General features: G+C 41.3%; 2 protein-coding genes across 2 annotated transcripts; one reads left to right on the plus strand and one right to left on the minus strand.

Annotated features, from left to right (window-relative positions):
- Positions 1–807: 807 nt before the first annotated feature.
- On the minus strand, positions 808–15,335 carry LOC135494832 (very long-chain specific acyl-CoA dehydrogenase, mitochondrial-like). The gene is made up of 14 exons (XM_064783119.1): positions 15,208–15,335; positions 14,236–14,326; positions 13,683–13,755; positions 12,657–12,721; positions 11,581–11,689; positions 9,306–9,532; positions 7,068–7,267; positions 5,165–5,468; positions 4,647–4,733; positions 3,930–4,094; positions 3,260–3,430; positions 2,747–2,819; positions 2,064–2,212; positions 808–1,387 (listed from the first exon to the last, which is right to left on the minus strand). The coding sequence occupies exons 1-14, from the start codon at positions 15,270–15,272 to the stop codon at positions 1,250–1,252; spliced, it is 1,917 nt and encodes a 638-aa protein (XP_064639189.1). The 5' UTR covers positions 15,273–15,335; the 3' UTR covers positions 808–1,249.
- A 91-nt stretch (positions 15,336–15,426) lies between these two features.
- On the plus strand, positions 15,427–18,360 carry LOC135494746 (mediator of RNA polymerase II transcription subunit 11-like). The gene is made up of 3 exons (XM_064783009.1): positions 15,427–15,503; positions 16,211–16,351; positions 16,859–18,360. Exons 1-3 carry the CDS (start codon positions 15,428–15,430, stop codon positions 17,062–17,064), a joined length of 423 nt encoding a protein of 140 aa, XP_064639079.1. The 5' UTR covers position 15,427; the 3' UTR covers positions 17,065–18,360.
- Positions 18,361–18,775: the final 415 nt, after the last annotated feature.

The following is an 18,775-nucleotide window of genomic DNA, read 5'->3' on the forward strand; positions in this document are numbered from 1 at the left end:
CTAACACCACACTTCCCCAGAAATATCAAGAAAATGGCAAATACAAGGCCATTTTGTCGATGACAAGACCACATGAAAGCGTGAAGTTGCAACGTGGGAATTCTTACGTTATGAGGCAACAGGGATTAGTCCAGGTAACCTCGACCCTATCCGCCGCACAGCAGGGGGGGGGGCTCCAGGAAGCCTCGTTGATTTACCCAAGGCGACACATATATTTTCAGTGTATACAGTGGATGAGCTGTCATACCGAGCGCTCTGGTATTGCAGATTATTCACTTGGATCAAGGTTACCCATCCTACAGAAAAACACGTGACCGGTCACGGGAAGCTTACGCCCCCAAATCGAGTTCATGACGCGTGAATTACTGTCAAGTACCAGTCTCTGTGATGAGTGAATGGAGGAGACCTGGTGAAAGAGTCTAAACAGGGAGCAACAATGAAAATCACACTGAGGAGGGAAGGTCTTCTATTCTTTCAACAATCGGGAATCTGATCTGATCTGCATCTGGGATGAATGAGAAAAAATCCCTCGCAGTCCGAAAATTGCGTGGTCGGCCTGCACTCTCAGTTATGCGATATTTCTTGCATGCATCTCTTGCAAATCTTTCTCAAAACGTGTTCTGCAATGTCGTCAAGTGCGGTGAGAACATTTTTTATAATATTGTCTCATAAAAGGCGATCTCTCATTCACGGTCCTTGATTTTTTGTTCAGTTTGAATGAACTTTCAGGGTTCGTTTTTCTCCCAATGTCTTGTCGACTGAATCAATGGGTACACTAATATGCTCGTATTATATGCTCACAGTGATAAAAAACACTTGTTTTATATGTAATAGTGTTACGTTTAATTTATATATGTACCTCAAATATGAAACACAATCAAGAATATCTACAAGAAAGTTAGACATAAATATAACATTTTCTGTACATTTTTACAGTTTACATAGTAATTCTTCATTCAGGTGATTCTTTAAGGTTTCTAGTACACTTCAGTAACTCAAAAATGTTCTTACAATTTTACAATACAGATTGTGATCTTTGAGACACTCAAATAGAATTTCTCAAGTTAAAACGTTATTTTGATAAATGGGATGGTGTGGCCGATACGTGTATATCACTTTGATATAAAAGAGAATTCATATTGATAAGAAACTCAAAAACCTATTTCATGTTATGACATGCCAAAGTATAATGCAGTCCAAAGGTTTCGTTACTAGTGCATCCCGGTGGTAGTGATTGTATCATTAGGAATTAGATCCCGAGGGGGTGAGGCTGCACCAGCCCACCATTTGCGACAACTTCCTCGGAGATACTTGACATCTTGCTGAAGTTCTGCTTGTGAGGACCAGATGAGAGGACAGCCAGGTTTTTCTTCACTCGTTCTGCAGCCTGGAATTAAAAAGAAAGGACAGCCGAATTATATTTTCAGCCAACCACATCCGTGGGTTTTGTGCTGGTGGTTTAGTTTGTCCTTAATCAAAAGGTTGTTGCTTTGATAGCCAGGTGACTAAGATTGACTTCTGGCGTTATAATGCCAGTTTATAAAATGAATGGTCACACTAGCAGGGACGTTGTCACTGTTCACGTTTTACTTGTAATGAGTTAACCCATTAGTGCGTAGGTACAGCGGTGCCAGTGCCGGTACCAATATCGCGGGTACGGTGGTGCCCCTAAAACTACAGAACTACACGACTGCCATCTGAGAATCAACTGTGGAACTAACTATTGGATTGCTATTGGAGTGATTTAACGATCTTGACAGTTCTAATTTTTTCTCCTAGGGGTCACATTTGGAATTTTTCAAAAATAAAAATTTCTCAAATAAATTTTTCAGGGTTGTGGAGGAGACATACTAGTGCAAATAATACATAAAAAAACAGAAAGAAAAACTAATAAGAAATACAGTTTCAGTACTATAATGTTTTATTGAACATTTTCACAAAAGTGAAATCCAAGATGGCCACCAACAGGTCACGTGACCACCTGACCCCCAAAAGTGAAGAAAATGACTGGAACTGTAGCATGAAGTTGAAAACAATATACAACCAGTGTTCACATCACTTACCTCCTCGCAGAAGACGGATGCCAGATTTTCCTCGTGTTTTGCTGTTGGCATGCCCTCGCTGATAGAACGTGAGGCCCGCGAGAGGACAGCCACCATGGCATAGATGTCTATAGCGGCCTCAGCAAGGCGGTTTAGGAGAAACTGCTCATCTGGAGGAAGATGGTGCAAGAATTCAGTTAAAGGTTTAAAGCATAAAACATCAGAGGTATCAATTTCTATTCTAAAACATCTCAAATTAGATAACGAATAATGTGGTTTTAAATAATTTTTGACTGCTTCCATATTTTGCACCAACCCAAGCGGTCACTGTTGCCTAATCATAACCGCTGAATTCAAACAATGCATAGTGCATTTAAACTGAAAACTGTGGTTCGTTATAAATCTAGATGTTTTAGAATTCTTCTTTCATTAACCCTAACCCACACACAACATCATTAGCAACGTCACACTCCCAGGGACCTGCTACGTCTATGTCACAACATCACCAATATTATCATGTCAGAGCCCTTGTTAAAATCAGCCTGATCCATTGAGACAAGTTGTTTTATACATCACTTAACAAAACCATCCTACCCCAGGAGCAGCCAGCATCGCCCCAGCGAGAGATGCTGGTACGCCATTGGAAAAGTTCTCTAACATTAACTACATGTAAAGAGAGCAATGGAATAAAGCTTTTCACTTACCCACAACTTTCTTCCCAAATTTCATGAGCATGTTTTCAACAGCAAAGCCAAAGTCTTCGATCGACTTGGAAGCCTGGAAATAATCCCAACCAATTAGACGCCATATTTCATTCAAAAATACAACTGAGAACAGTCAGATGAACACAGCGTTCTCGTGATTTACATGATGACACCGATATAGAATCAATAACAGGAAATCTGATAAATCTGTCATTTTTTTCTTTTATAGATTCTGTAACAGGCCTTCATAGACTGAGAGAGTCTCCCACCAGTGAAAAAGTTAACTGATTACAAGGGCCTATGTACAGCTGAAAACGCACCAAGGCTCAACTGCCGGAGAGGTCAGCATGCACATGAGACGCCAGAGACTCTCCCACTGAAAGGGTTAACTGACTACAAATCCCTATGTACGACTGACAAGGCTCAACTGTTGGATAAGTCTGCATAGACATGGAAAGCAAGAGACTCCTGCAAGCGGAAGGGTTTATTGGCCTATGTACGACTCCTACTCACCAAGGTACCACTGCCAGAGAGATTTGGATGGACATGAGATGTGAGAGATTCTCCTGTACTCAGTCCGACCATTCTCTTGGCCCTTGAGGCACCGGCATCAAGAATCAGGCCCAAGTTGGAGGTTGGATTCTTCAGGGCTTTCTGCAACTCACGGAGATGGCCGCCAGCATACTGTAAATGATAAAGATGGGGAATAGTTGAGTGACATATTGACTAGCCAGGACCCAAATTATGAGCACTTTGAAACAATGGAGCTACGATAGTCGATGAACAGTATTGGCACTCAATGGAAACTGCAGTGATGAACTCTGTCGGCTTAGAGCAAACAAAGCAGCCTCGAAGACTGTATTGAAAACCCCAACAGACTGAAGTTCACAATCAGAAGATTTCTCATTACGAAAACAATTTCATTCTCTAGCATGATCCTCATCGTCAAGTCATATCAGTATCATGATTAACACATCAGGTAGACATGAATTACAACTGGTTTTTGCCATAAGTAGCCATTTCATATACATATCTATTTGCCGGTTTCTATGAATATTTAAAAACCATCGATGGCCAGGCAATCACCATATTCCATGGGGCAGATATGACATAATCTGCATCACATTAATGATTTCACCAAGAGCATAACATGCATGAACAAGCAGGTTTTAGCTTAACTAACCTGGATTCCAGTCAAAGCTACAAACAACCTCAGGATGTCATTGGTCCCTTCAAAGATCCTGAAGATTCTCAAGTCTCGCATGACTCTCTCCAGGCCGCAGTCCCTCATGTAACCCATCCCACCAAGAATCTGGATGGCCTCATCGGCGCAGAACCACGCAGCTTCCTGAAAAGATCATCATAATACAGACTAACCAGAGGCTGCAGGAGATACAATATAATTTACCGCTTCCACTCAAGACTTCATTTTTGACAGTAAATTACAGATGTCTAATGACAACTTTGATTCAACTGAACTGGTAAACGTTTTCTAATTGATAAACAACCTGTACAATAATATTCTGAATTTTGGATCGGACCTGTGCATACATGTAAGGTGGATATAATGAAGTTGTATTCCAAGTCGTGGTGCAGTTATATTGCACGACTTAATCTGCCAGACAAGGAGGATTTCCTCTCTGGCTTAAAGTTGGCGCGCTGGCCCAAGACCTGGAAGTTCAGCAGCAATAACAATCACCAATTGGCTTGGTAACCGGCGCACTTAATACAGACCTTTGCAAACCAAAGATAGTCAACGTTTGCGAGTGTCTTATTTATATAGACTGCACTTACTTAAACATCCTAAGAATTTGCCAGAACAGCCTCACAAGAGCTGAAAATCTTTTAATAACACAAAAAATGCTTTGCTCTCGAACGCTGCAAAGCTTCAACTACTCACAGATCCATATATTTTGCTGATCGCTGCCTCAATCTGGAACTCAGTTGAACCTCCATCCATGTTGGCCGAGATCATGTATGCCATCGACTGAAAGAAACCAACCATTATTCATTTTATTAAGGTGTAGGTGAATTTATATTCCACTCCCAGATTTGGTTGTTCTTCCGAGGCGAAAATGAAACGAAAACTAATGAATCTAGCGGGTGAATAGCAAAAGTTTGTTTTCCTTTCAGTATCACAAAAGTGCGAAAATTGTACAAAAGCATTATTAGAATATGCAACAAATGACAGCTTCAACAGAAGTACATCAAGCAATTTTTCAAGTCGAGCAAAGTTAAACCCCGTCGAGAGACTTGTAGTGACCAACCTGAAATGAATATATGAACTCCTGCTTGAATAAATTCTGGCAATTGGCTGTGTATAAATTCGAGTATGAAGTTATCCTGAGGAATGAAACCAAGTTGTGCTAAAACTTGAAAGCCTTTGATAAACTGGCTTCAAACAACACAAATTCTCACCTCAGTCACATAGTGTGCCATTGCCATTCTTGCAATCTTCTCCTGAATCGTCCCGTAAGAATCGATCCTCCTCCCAAACTGTGTCCTCTGCCCCGCATGCTCCACAGCCTTCTGGATGCAATACCTCATCGTGCCAGCAAGAGCGGCCGCCATTCCGAATCTGCCGTTGTTCAAAATATTCATCGCAACCTTGAACCCACCACCCTCTCCGCCAAGGACGTTCTCAGCAGGGACTTTCACCTCGTCGAAATAGACCTCGGCTGTGTTTGAAGCTTTGATGCCCATCTTCTTCTCTGGGGCACCGCTGGAAACCGAATGGTCAAAATATTTTAGATCTATCATTTGGGATATTGTGTTTCACTACGGTAGTGAGTTTTTTTGTCACAAGTGCTGGTAAATGCTTTCTAAATCAGGGGTCAAAATTATCGACAGCATTGACATCAAAAGCTGCCATGCCCAAGCTTTTTCCTGTGTTGCCCCCGACTTTTGCACAACCTTTCCGAAAGACAGTTGCTATGTCCTTTACCCGTATTGCAGCAGTGCTCTTTTTACATATTAAGAACCCGCTAGAGATCGTAGAAAAAATAAAATTTGTGAAAACAAACTGATTCCGTCAGCTTTCATTATTCAATTTCTTGAGTTCCGAATTGATTCAACGAGTAGCACCTTTAACAAATTTCTGCGGTTTCCCTATAATTTATTCATTACGGAAAACAAGGTGAATCGCGCATGATTCGTGGCCCAGCCTATGACGATTTGTCATCAGTGAACACAAAGCATGATGGACTACTACAGAGACATAAATTTTACAGCATGGTTTTTCATTGCCAATTTTTCATTCCCTCGTCAAATTACCACCGGCGCTGAGTAAAGCAGAAGTGCGTCACAGTGTTCAGTGGAGAGCATTCCAGAGTTGTGGGGCAGCAAGAGGCAAGGCCCGGTCACCATATGATGGGACAACTGGCTTTGGCCTACATATCCGCAGCCTCACACACCCCAGCGACCTCAGGTCAAATGAATGAGACTGTGTGACAACAAGCTAGGAACTATAAGATGGAACGAGTCCCTAGATTGCTTTAAAAGGAAATATGAGAACCTTGTACTGAATTTGTTGTGCTACAGGCAACCAGTGCAGTTTACATGGTTTATGTAGAATTGGAGTTATATATGCACTACCAGCCGAGCAGCCGCATTCTGTTCTTTCTGAATGCTTCTGATGACCGAATAGGTGATCTTCAGGCGGTTTTAAGTTAATCAACGTTTTTTTAACATTTAAGACAGATTACGCATTCTCCTACTTTCTTGCACTTTGCCCTAGTGCCAATGCTACTAATTCTAGCCAGCAATGATGCCCTCCCCAACCACAGAAAAAAAGCCCTGGTGCCTCCATCAATTAAAAGTGGTATAAGGCAAACTTCTGGCCCTTCCAACGAAGTAGTTCTACCCCTGCATCAATGACCGTACTTGATTATCTGAAAGACTAGGGCTAATTCCATGATGCCAGACTGCAGAGAATTCATGTCAAAATTGGCCATTTTTGTTTGTGGCAACAAAACGTGGAAGTCGGCATGGCATGTGGCCAACCTGACAAACATGCATTAGGACTTTTCATTTGTTGGTTTTCAACCCAAAGAAAGTTTAACAATTTGCCCCCCCCCCAAGATATATACAACCAAGCCAAAAAAACCAAATGAACCAGGCATGAAGGTATGATACTCAGTGGGTGAATATGATTCGCAAACCTAAGGATAGGCAAATTATATTTGGCAGCCACACAAAAAGGGTTTTAAACCCATCTTTCCAGCAGCCAAATCATATTGGCCATCCATAAGCTGTGGGTGTCCAGAAACCAGTGATTTCTGCCACGCTCTGATGCAAGTCCAACAGATCCTTAAAAACCTACTTGGTGACGCCACCATATCCCCTTTCCACAACAAATGCAGTGACTTTGTCGCGCACTTCTCCAGTCTCTGGATTCTTGACAGGCGTCTGCGCAAACACGGTGAAGACTTCAGCCAGGCCTCCATTGCTGATCCAAATCTTGTTCCCGCTGAGGACGTAATGTGAGCCATCAGCCGACTTGACGGCCCTGGTGCGGATTGACTGTAAAGTTATGACGATATGATGGTCGATTAAAAGGGGGACTATAGACAGGAGCAGAGGGGCTAATTTGGCCATCTTCAGGTGACTAATATACACTGGAAGGGCTCTGGGTCAGGTCAGATTCAGCACTAAATACATTCCTCGTACAAGCATGAATAATTTCGACATACTGTGAAATATGAGAGAACCCTATTGGCAACTTTGTGTAACTTCATCTTGTCTGCCTGGCTACATGAAATGCCTATTTTGTCCCTTTAATGTTCTTATCTAACTACTTACCCTATATTAAAAGTATTAACAGTGATATAAACCTCTAAGGGCATCCACAAATTTGACAGAACATAAGGAGCTTTAGAAGTTTATTTTTTAAAGAGTATCAGAGCTGCACTGCTCTTCATTACAGTAACCATAAAACGACTAAGAAAGTTCCGAGTGGATATACCTGGTCACATGTGGCTACTATAGTATAGTATGGGCCCATTCATGTTTGACTGGCAATTCCCCCCCAAAAACACCGCACTGGTCCATGGAGGCCGCCATTTGCATGGTATGACGTCACAAGATTGTATATAACGTCATAACGACATTTGTCGCAACCATACATATGCAATCGTTTTGTAAATAAATCGTTTCACAGGCTTGTACAGTGGAACCTCCCTCCTCTCTATTAAGGACACCTTCTCTATTAAGAACACCCTCTCTATAAAGGACACCCTCTCTATTAAGGACACCCTCTATAATAAAGGACACCCTCTCTATTAAGGACACTAGTCCAAAATGGGTTGTTTCCATTCAATTCGACCTCTCTAATCAGGACACCTTTCTAAAGACAGCAATGTCAGACCCGAGGGTGTCCTTGAAAGAGAGGTTGTAATGTACTCCTGAATGAAATGGCCAGGGCCATTGTGCTCACCTCATGTGGAGGAAAGATGGCTTGTATTGTGTCATGTAGTGTTAGGTTTGATGTAGGTCCAAGCAATTACAATTTCCCCAAAATGGCCAATTTACAGTACATTCGACCTCTGTGACCTTGAAAAGTAGGTCAAATCAAAGAAGACCCGGGTGACACATTGAATGGTTGTTAGAATTAGATGTACCTATGATATAAAATTGGTGCCAATCGGGCAAGTAATTACTAGGAATAATGGCATTTTGAAGAATTTAGGATTTGGCCCCCTCCCTGGAGGCCAAACGGCAAATCAGATCGAACCAAACTTCGGTACCTGAGATCACTTGACCAAGGGGTACTTGTGTACTTAATTTGTGATCAATAGTCATTGCAGTTAAGAAACGTGCCATAGTTACGGCCTGACGGCCAATTTACGCCATTTGACCTCTGTGACTTTGACAAGAAGGTCAAATTAAAAACCTGTGTGACATATACTGTATGGTGGTTAGATGTACTCATGATACCAAATTGGTGGCAATCGGGCAAGAAGTTAAGGAATAATCACATTTTTAAGGTTTTTGGATTTTGCCCCCTGGTGGTCAAGTGGTGAATCATATTGGACCAAACTTCGGTCCCTGAGATCCCCTGACTAAGGGGTAAATGTGTACCAAATTTGGGATCAATAGTCATTGCAGTTTAGAAACGTGCCATCGTTACATCCTAACGGCCAATTTACACCATTTGACCTCTGTGACCTTGAAAAATAGGTCAAATCAAAAACCCGTATGGTATGTGATGTATCCTTGCTAGGAGTACCTACCATAAAATTTTTATTGAAAACGGATCATTAATAAGAGACATATCACACTTTTTATGTTTTAAGTTTTAGCCCCCTGGTGGCCAAGTCATGAACCAGACCGGACCGAAATTCAGTGTCAGAGTACCTCTGACCTAGGGGGTCATGTGTACAAAGTTTCAAGTTCATAGCACAAGCGGTTGAGAAACGTGCCACACAGGATACGGATGACGACGACGACGACGACGACGACGGACACAGGGCTATCGTATAGACTCCCCTAATGGTGAGCCAAAAAAAAGACAGCGAAGTCCAGAAATTCACTGATTTGTACTTTGTAGAATTGAACTTACGCTGGCATCAGAACCACTGCTAGGTTCGGTCAAACAGAAGGCAGCCATCTGTTTACCGGTGGCAAGACGAGGCAGATATTTCTCCTTCTGAGCTTTGGTACCGAACAGCAGGATCCCCTTGAAGCCGATGGATTGATGAGCACCAAGAGTGATTCCCACGCCAAGATCGTGTGCCCCGACGATCTCCACCAACCGGGCATACTGCGTGTTGTTTAGGCCGACACCACCTGAAGTCCAATGGGAAGAGATATCAGTTTATTAACAAATTTTGTCAAATGCAATTGAGAAAGCCAAAATCTTTTTCTCAACCTCAAGATACAAAGTCAAAACATCTATGTTGCCCTAAAGCGCTGTGCAAACAAGCGATATGCGACTATAATCACTACGATGTAAAAATTTTAAGTCAAACTCTCTTTCTCAACCTCAAGATACAAAGTCAAAACATCTATGTTGCCCTAAAGCGCTGCGCAAACAAGCAATATGCGACTATAATCACCACTACTGCATGGAAAGGATCTCTCTTCTGCAGTTAAACTGATAATTGCTGGTTTTATTGACTCAGAGGCCGCTGTGACCTTCACCATAAATTATGCTGAAAGTATTTTGACAGGAACTTCTTTTATTCATAGTCAAAACAGTGTGTTTCGAAAGGGATGTTGTTGATGATGCAATGGCAGACCAACTTTAGGAAGGACACAAGTCTGCTATAAAACAAGACCTCGACATTCCTTGAAAGATGGTGGAATTGTTGATGTCCAACATATTCCCAAAATTACTCCCCATGCTACATGAAATTCCTGAACCACTCGAGACTATTTCCAAAGGAAGGTTTCACCTCATCAATAATTGGACAGGGTTTCCGTCAGTGGAAATTTTTTCTTCGAAAAACGACCCCTCCTTTTTTTGCAACTAATGCTTTGATTAATATATCTTTAAAAAATGCCACATTAGACTTTAAAACATATAGTAGAACCTCCCCTTGCAGACACCTCTGCCAGGCGGACACCTCCACATTACGGACATGTTCGTTCAGTCCCGATTTTTTCTAAGTCATTCGCTTTAACAAAACCTCTGTAGGGTGGACACCTCTCTACTCCAAATTGCGGACACAGCCATGGTGACTTTTTGGACCAATCACCTCACAATTACGGACAGTAGACAAAAACGATGGCTTCCCGTGTTCACTTAGGTAGTCGATTAGAGCTAACAGGTGTGTAGTTTGCGTATTTGATGAACATAGGTGGAGTGAATTTAATGTCCGTTGCTCTCCTAACTAAAACCAAATGTATTGTTTAATTATCTTCACTGTGCATCACAATGCCAAGCTACTGTATATTGTAACATTAATTGCAGTCCATTGAGTTGTTTGTCCATTTGTGTTCTAATTACTAGTTGCTCAATCAAATGCTTCTATGCAACTAATTAAGGATGTACGCTGTCTATGTAGTATGTAGCATGCGAACACAACCTGCATATATTAATGTTGGCAAATTAATATGACCTCCACTAGAAATGCCATGAGGTATTACAATAAAGTAATTTCAAGTTCGCATATACATATATATATATAAATGGCATCAAATTATTTGAAATACATGTACATGTAGTTCATATTTACAACTAAATTGAATATGCAATATGTAGGCTTCACGACCCCCATGTTCATCACATGAATACACTTTTTTGGACAATAATGGCATAACCTCCCTATTAAGGACACCACTACATTACGAACACCAACGCCAAGTCCCATGGGTGTCCGCAATAGAGAGGTTGTACTGTATGTTTCAAAAACTTAATTAATCAGGATGATGGAGGGGGAGGGGTATATAACCCCCCATGCCCAAATAATGGGGGGATATGTACCCCCCTCCCCCTCTGTATGAATCCTGTTAGATATAAGGTTGATAAGTATAGGAATTTCTTGAAATAATAAGAAATTGACTGCAATTTTAAAATCAAAGGACCACTTCAACAGAGGCACAAACTAAAAATCGGAGGATCTATTAAGAATAAATCCTCAGTACCCTGGAGAATTTCCCAACATGCTGATAATCAGCCAGGACTTCCTGCAACTTGCTTAGCTGGCCTGTCATTAGTGTCAATCATGTTGGAAAACTGTCGTTAGAGTCCTTTTCCAGGTCTCTACCAGGCTCTAAACAGGACCAAGGTCCACCTTGTATAAATATTCCTGGCCTGTTGGGAACTGACTCTCCAGGGTGCCTTTGCAGATGAGCAGCAATTGACAGAAATTTGCGCCAAAACCATGACTTACCAAATGACTGTGGCACCTGGAGACCAAATGCACCCAAGCCCTTCAATCCTTCCATCGTTTGATCCTCAACTTTTTCCAACATGTCGTTTTTGCCGGCATCATTTACTTCCTGCAATAAAATGCACAGTCAAGGATGTCAAGAGGGTATCTTCTTCATAAAGTTGAGAGGATGGTGTTTCTGCCAGAATTTAATTAAAATAGGTTTCGGACCGAGTAGCGCAGTGCGTTAAGTATCTGTGCAATGAGACAGTTATAATAGACAGCATAACAGGCAACAAACTTAGGGATGGTTCCACAGTATCTCAAGAATGATACTTGTGTGTTGGGTGATGGTGCACTGCAGCCTCTGTACATTCTCGAAAATAAGTGAAATTGTAGATAGAAATCAACTTTATACTTTACTATTTAGGGGAGAGGAAAGGGGGTCTTGAGAGTACGTTTACATTTTTAAAAATCTTATTGTTATACTAAACTGGATGCCACTGTACTGCCACCGGTCAGTTAAAGGCAACCAATCGGTCCTTTTTCGTAATTTACAAGGAGGACATTTTGATTTATTCTTACGACTAGTCGTAACTTAAATTAATGGGATTTTAGAGATTAAACAGAAAATTAGGGAGTTAAAAGATTAGTATAAGGGAAGGGTTAGGGTTAGGGTTAGTGCTGGGAGTAAGGGTTAGCATTAGGGTAAGGAGTAAGGCCCAAAGGTGAAAATGATAGTCGTAAGAATAGCCAGTAGTTTGTATGTATAATGCATCAGAATAGCAGCACCCTTTTGATTTTTCAGAGGGAGGGGTACTCATTCACACAACCAGAACTGACTAGCAACTGGGCAGAACTCCAATTCACCTTACTGAGGCTACAATAGTACTCATGATGTCTGGACTCATTGAACTTTGAACAAAAACGCATCACTTTTTACCCCAAAAGACTTTGCCCTTTCAGGCCAAGGCGTTTGGTTTCAGGGATAACATTCAATTGCAATTATTATTAGACGTGACCTCCATATTTTCATTTTCACAGTTATCAGTTCGGTACAGATCAACATGGAGTAGGACTTTAAACTTTGGCCTCACCTGGAAGAATTTAGAAGTGGGGTCGACAAGCATTTCAAGTGTCTCCTTCTGCTCGTCGGTCAAAACTGAAAGAGATATCAGGGGAAGAAGATGATGAGACTTTAGCAATACGTAACTGAGTATCGATGTACAGAATATTTCATCGGCCAAATTTATACGCCACTTGCAGAGTTCTCCGCAGGATCTGTGTGAATGGTCAGGCGGATCTCCGAAATTTGACGAAATCTTTCGGGCACGCGGGGAAAAAAAATCGACATTTTTCTTCAAAGTTCTTCTTTAGTTACATTTCTTAAATTTGTGACCCACCACGACAAAATGAGTCGCATGTCGCACAGAAGATGAGCCTAAAATGATACCAGGACATAATAGAAGAAATTGATATACTCATATTTCATAAAAGGCAGACAATAGTGAAATGAACAACCAGTCCATCTCAACCAGTCAAGCTCGTAGTGACATGTGACTCATCATGCCATAGAGGGTCAAATTTTATGAACTTTTAAATAAAGCATTTTTCATGTCTTTAGAGGCAAAATGGAGCTAAAGGAAGTGGACTATAGATCGTTACACTTGATTGGGGACAACGTTTACGAAGACGTCGCGTCACGTCACGTTGCAGTAATGCAAAACCGTCAGAGCTGCAATGCATAGTGACGTGACGACGGCCAACACTATGTAAACGTTGTTCCCAATCAAGTGCATGAATCTATAGAGGTGTCCCAGGGTCATAAAAATATTCCAAAACTTTTTTTTGGTCAAGGCCCCCCCTCAGACCATCAAGGCTACGGAGAACCCAGCACTAGTCCAACACATGACCACCGGCATCCGATGTGTGATCAAATTTGGACAAAGTAAAGAACTAAGCTTATATTGTGAATTTGGCTTTTAGGCTCGATCTGGTCCTAGAGCTCATGATGTCAGATGTAACGTGTCACTTTTCACATTACAAAAACGCCTGAATTTTAGTCAGGCTATCTCACTCTTTGTCTTAGTGCTCAGGTTGAAACAACAGAGTTTATAACTTACACTCAGGAAAAGGAAATACTTGGTCAGCTTGGATCTGACCCCTGAATAGGTTCATGGCGAATGATTTCGATTGCTGGAAAATACAAAATGAAAGGAGTTCGAGACAACATAACATAAACAACAGCTGTTGCAACAGAAATTATAAAATGTCTTATTTTTCTTACTTCTGCCTGATTGAGTTCATAAAGTGCAAATGCCATAATAGTATTAAAGCCTGCTAACAAGAAAGAGGGACATTGTCTTTCTCAGGACATTCTGTAGACTGGCATCGTGTGACAGGTGAACAGATGCAAACTCTTGCCAAGGGATATTTAAATTTTTATTTTTCACTATACAATCACAATTTAGGAGAAGGCCATAACTCTTCTTAAGACTCTTTCATTTATTCTAATGGGATTTTTTGAATTATCAGGCATTCAGGGTCTATCTAAATTGCCTTGATAAAAATCAAAACATAAAGAGAAAAAGATCAAACCATTCAGAAAAAAGGAGAAATACAATGAAATAGAAGTACTAAGAATACTCCTAAAATTCAATACATTGTTCTTCTTACCGGTACATCCTTCTTTTCTATTGCTGGAGTGGCTTCTGACTGTGTTTGAGACTGTGCATATCTTTTCTGGGTGACGGCAAATGCAGCTGGTCTACCATACAAAGATGAATACATGTATAATAGTTTTGAAAATAGAAGAGGGGATGGGGTTAGTTTTAAAACTAACATGTACTGACATGTTAATACGAATCCAATGGCAATGACAAGATTTGATGAAACAAAAATAATAGGACCTCTGACTGGCTTGTGGTTTTCGACTCGATGACCCGACGACACAATGACGCGATCGAGTTTGACATTTTTTGAAGAATATGCTTGGAATGTAATTTATCAATAAGTGGAGGAAAATACAATAAAGTATCAAACGTTACAACCCCCTTTTCAGCTGTTTCCACCGTATTTAACCCGTACATTTTTTGTTTCCCACAAGATAGCATTTTCGATAAAACCATGCGCCATGCTGCTGCAGGCCAACTGGTACCCATCCCAATTTTGCATGAATACAGTAGGAAAAGCTGGCTGGTTCTTATCGCTGTTGATATGCGGCGCTGGGGTAGCTTCAGATCGGTAGCTTCGGGAACCAAAATGATAGCGATTGCACATTAGGCCCACATCCTTCCATAGCTGGTACTCCAATAGCAGCAATTGCAGTGTGCCGTAGCTCGGATTTTAGCAAATCCATAGCAACGATTGTGTCATCGAGTCTTCGCTTCGTCGAGCCGAATACCACAAGCCCCTCTGACTGACCTACTGACCAAACGTAATTCTACTTTGACCCGAAAAGTTGAGGATATGGGGTCAACTGGGGTCATAACTAACAATTAACAGTGTTCAATGCCCACAATACAAGCATGACAGACGAGCATTGCTGCATTGAACAGTCATTAGTCAAGGACAAAAAAGCATATCAAAGAATAGGATATATCTCGGATAATTCGAAAAACTGCTAAACAAAATGAATATCTATAGTACCTAGATGAAGACTGGAACTGTTCTAAGTGCCTCAGCAAAGACACAGCTCGCCGAAAACGCATCATTTTCGGTATTGTTTAGGAGAAGTTGTTGACTCCTGTTTTCCCGTTCACTCGATGGTGTATCTGGCACTCTTGTACCCAGAAAACTTTTACGTATAAGTCGATGTACATTTTGCACACAATAGTCTCCCTGGTTTTCAGGTTGCCTAAATATCAAGATGGCTGCGCCGAGTGACAAGCTTCAGCAACTCGACAATATTGAAAGGGATGTTGCAAACGCTCTGCAATGTGCAGGTCCGTTATCTGATATTCAAAGTTCATCCTTTATGATTGTTGCATTGATGTGCGAAGTTTGCACGAATAAGGTTGCCTTAATCAATACGAAATCACCCCTTGAATTTTATGGATTCTGGCCCTATCTTGGCCGTGCATTTGTACTGCACTGTATGTCTACATTAGATTGTGTACACAAAGTCACTCAAGTGGTTATTTCCATGAAAGGACAAATATACACGAAACCACCCGAGTGTGATTTCTGAGGTATCACACTATACCCGATGGGGAAAACCAAGGAACGAGTTTAGAATCCCCGATCACACCCCAAAAAAAGGTCATCGGTTGACTAACCAAGCACCACTGTTCAATGGATTTATAGTTGAATGCGATCAAACTACGTCATTTCCGATCGGGGATTCTAAATTTTAGCCAAAACCAATGGCTTTCACACGTATTTCATGAGCTCGTTTTTTCCATGATTCATTTGGATATGTTTGCAGAGGATAAAGTGGGGATGGGGTAGTCGGCCACGAAGGCGTCTACTTCTTCCATCATATCCTGTACCATTACCCTTAGTATACACTTTTATAAGTGGCCTTCTATTCTGGTATTGTAAGAAGAAGACAGTGTAATAGTGTTGGTCAGTCGCAATCAACTTGCCCTGATCCTTAGACCTGTCAGTCTCTTCTCGTGGTGATCATTTCTTTCAATTTCTTTTTTACTAGGTCAAGCTATCGTTGAAATGTCTAAAGACAAACCCAGTCAGAAGCAGGTTGAGAATCACACGACAAATTTTCTGAAGACGTTGGAGGGAGTTGAAAATGGATTGTCAAAACAGATAAACTATCTCACTCAAGTATCAACTGGTATGCTCCCGGTGCCCATCTTAATCATTGTAACCCACTTTTCAACTTATCACCCACCTCAACATAGTCTTGGGGTGATTGGTATTACGTGCGACTGAGCACAGTATTTTGACGCTTACCACTACCACCAGAAAAAAAACATACACCTACATGTAGACTAACATTTTTATGTTTGCTAGGGGTTTTTCAATAAAAAAATGTTAGACCACCAGACCAAAGATTTCTTACCATGTTTAGGAACACTTTAACAATACCTAAGCTATCACCGGACTACAGGAAAATTGACTAGAGAACGCTGAAAACCTTAAAACGCCACAAAAGATTAAATGTAATAACATTAAAATATTGTCTGCATGTGTTGATGGCTTGTTTATGCAAAGAGATTGTATTGTTTACAGTCTCTGAAGAAGGGATAAAAATCATCAGAAGGTAAAAGAAGCTCGGTCTCTAAATCTAATGATACATACTACACCAATCTAGATATTTATCCTCTTTGCTTTTTTTCAGGGCAACCCCATGAAGGTTCTAGTTATGCCGCCCAGAAAGATCTCCAGATGACTCTGCATCGGTTGGAACACGTGAAAAGTCGGTTAGCCGAGCTGGAGAGGATGAAGAATGACACAATGAGGATGAGGACACAGCAGATGCAGCCGCAACAGATGCAGGGGATGGGGGAAATGATGGTGAAGTCAGAAGCTGGATTGCCTCCTTGATAATGGAGGCAAGGACACAGCAGATGCAGGGGATGGGGACATGCCAGTGAAGTCAGAAGCTGGATTGCCTCCTTGATAGTGGAGGCAAGGACACAGCAGATGCAGGGGATGGGGACATGCCAGTGAAGTCAGAAGCTGGATTGCCTCCTTGATAATGGAGGCAAGGACACAGCAGATGCAGGGGATGGGGACATGCCAGTGAAGTCAGAAGCTGGATTGCCTCCTTGATAGTGGAGGCAAGGACACAGCAGATGCAGGGTATGGGGACATGCCAGTGAAGTCAGAAGCTGGATTGCCTCCTTGATATTGGAGGCAAGGACACAGCAGATGCAGGGGATGGGGACATGCCAGTGAAGTCAGAAGCTGGATTGCCTCCTTGATAGTGGAGGCAAGGACACAGCAGATGCAGGGGATGGGGACATGCCAGTGAAGTCAGAAGCTGGATTGCCTCCTTGATAGTGGAGGCAAGGACACAGCAGATGCAGGGTATGGGGACATGCCAGTGAAGTGATGGGGGAAATGATGGTGAAGTCAGAGGCTGCTCTTCCTCCTTGATAATGGAGGCAAGGACACCGCAGATAGAGATGCAGGGGATGGGGGACATGATGGTGAAGTCAGAAGCTGGATTGCCTCCTTGATTGAATTCATATGGCTGTCAGATTTCAGATGTTGTGCTTTTGTCTTTTTGAGGATATCCTGCATTAGATAAGTGACATTTTCTGATACAAGTACTGAGAGTTTAATATCATTTTCAGTTGATACTGTCTTCCGTATTATTTTCTCTGACTAAGTAAAGACTTGCCAGTATTTTAGGCTCACGGAATATGATGGGCAGAGACGTACTGTCTCTGTGTTAGAACTGATGCTGTCTGGCGACCAGAATGTATACATGTACTCCGAAAATATTGAAACTGACATTGCAGGAATTCCTGACAAATAACTGTATGTCGGCCTACCCCATCTACATGTCATTTGAGTGTTAGAGGTGATTGCATTTTAATGTCTTCATTTGTTTTGTATTTATATTTCCCAGATGCCGTGAAACAGGATGTTGAATAACTTTTGTACAATTGACAAAGAGGATGAAGGGTTTGCAGTATGGGCATGCCTGGTACTGTATGGTTTAGGAATAAAATATGATATCTACCCAACTTTTCTGTCAGCAGAGTTACATGTGGTATGCTGTGTGGTGATGAAATTGACAAACAAGCTGATCTTACTAAGTGACTTAAGTACATGTACCTTAATACAGTTTGCACTGCCATTTTCTATATTTATTTTCAGAATAAATCTATACATCACAATGAAGTTTGAACGTTTTTACATTTCTTATAGAGAGGGTTTCTCAATACTATTCCCTGCCTATGATATTGATTGATATCCCAATGCATCAAACAATGCAGGGCTACAAATAAACCGGAGCTATACAAATACCGCATTCTACTTCATATGAAAAGTTTACTCTGAGTAGTTTCATAAGACAGCTAATATGTCTCATCTACACTATAATCCTGATCTTAACCTCTTTATAAATATTGACAATATTGACCTATAAAACGGTAAAGCCACTTCTTGGCTGGCATAAATGAGAATGCACCGTTTATCTGGTATCGGAAATTACAGAAAGTCTTGCCGGTATGCAGAGAAAGTTTCTGACAGAAGCCTACATCTACAATCAATAAATTGATTTATTACGGGTACCTTATGAAGA

Source organism: Lineus longissimus, chromosome 10, assembly GCF_910592395.1.
Source record: "Lineus longissimus chromosome 10, tnLinLong1.2, whole genome shotgun sequence".
Taxonomy (NCBI): Eukaryota; Metazoa; Nemertea; class Pilidiophora; order Heteronemertea; family Lineidae; genus Lineus; species Lineus longissimus.

Coding starts and splice junctions, on each gene's coding strand:
- LOC135494832 (XM_064783119.1), bottom strand. CDS start 15,272: ATGATGCGTTTTCGGCGAGCTGTGTCTTTGCTGAGGCACTTAGAACAG. Junction 14,327..15,207: donor CAGTTCCAGTCTTCATCTAG/GTACTATAGATA, acceptor TTTGTATGGTAG/ACCAGCTGCATTTGCCGTCA. Junction 2,213..2,746: donor ATTTGGGAAGAAAGTTGTGG/GTAAGTGAAAAG, acceptor ATCTTCCTCCAG/ATGAGCAGTTTCTCCTAAAC.
- LOC135494746 (XM_064783009.1), top strand. CDS start 15,428: ATGGCTGCGCCGAGTGACAAGCTTCAGCAACTCGACAATATTGAAAGG. Junction 15,504..16,210: donor AAACGCTCTGCAATGTGCAG/GTCCGTTATCTG, acceptor CTTTTTTACTAG/GTCAAGCTATCGTTGAAATG. Junction 16,352..16,858: donor TCTCACTCAAGTATCAACTG/GTATGCTCCCGG, acceptor GCTTTTTTTCAG/GGCAACCCCATGAAGGTTCT.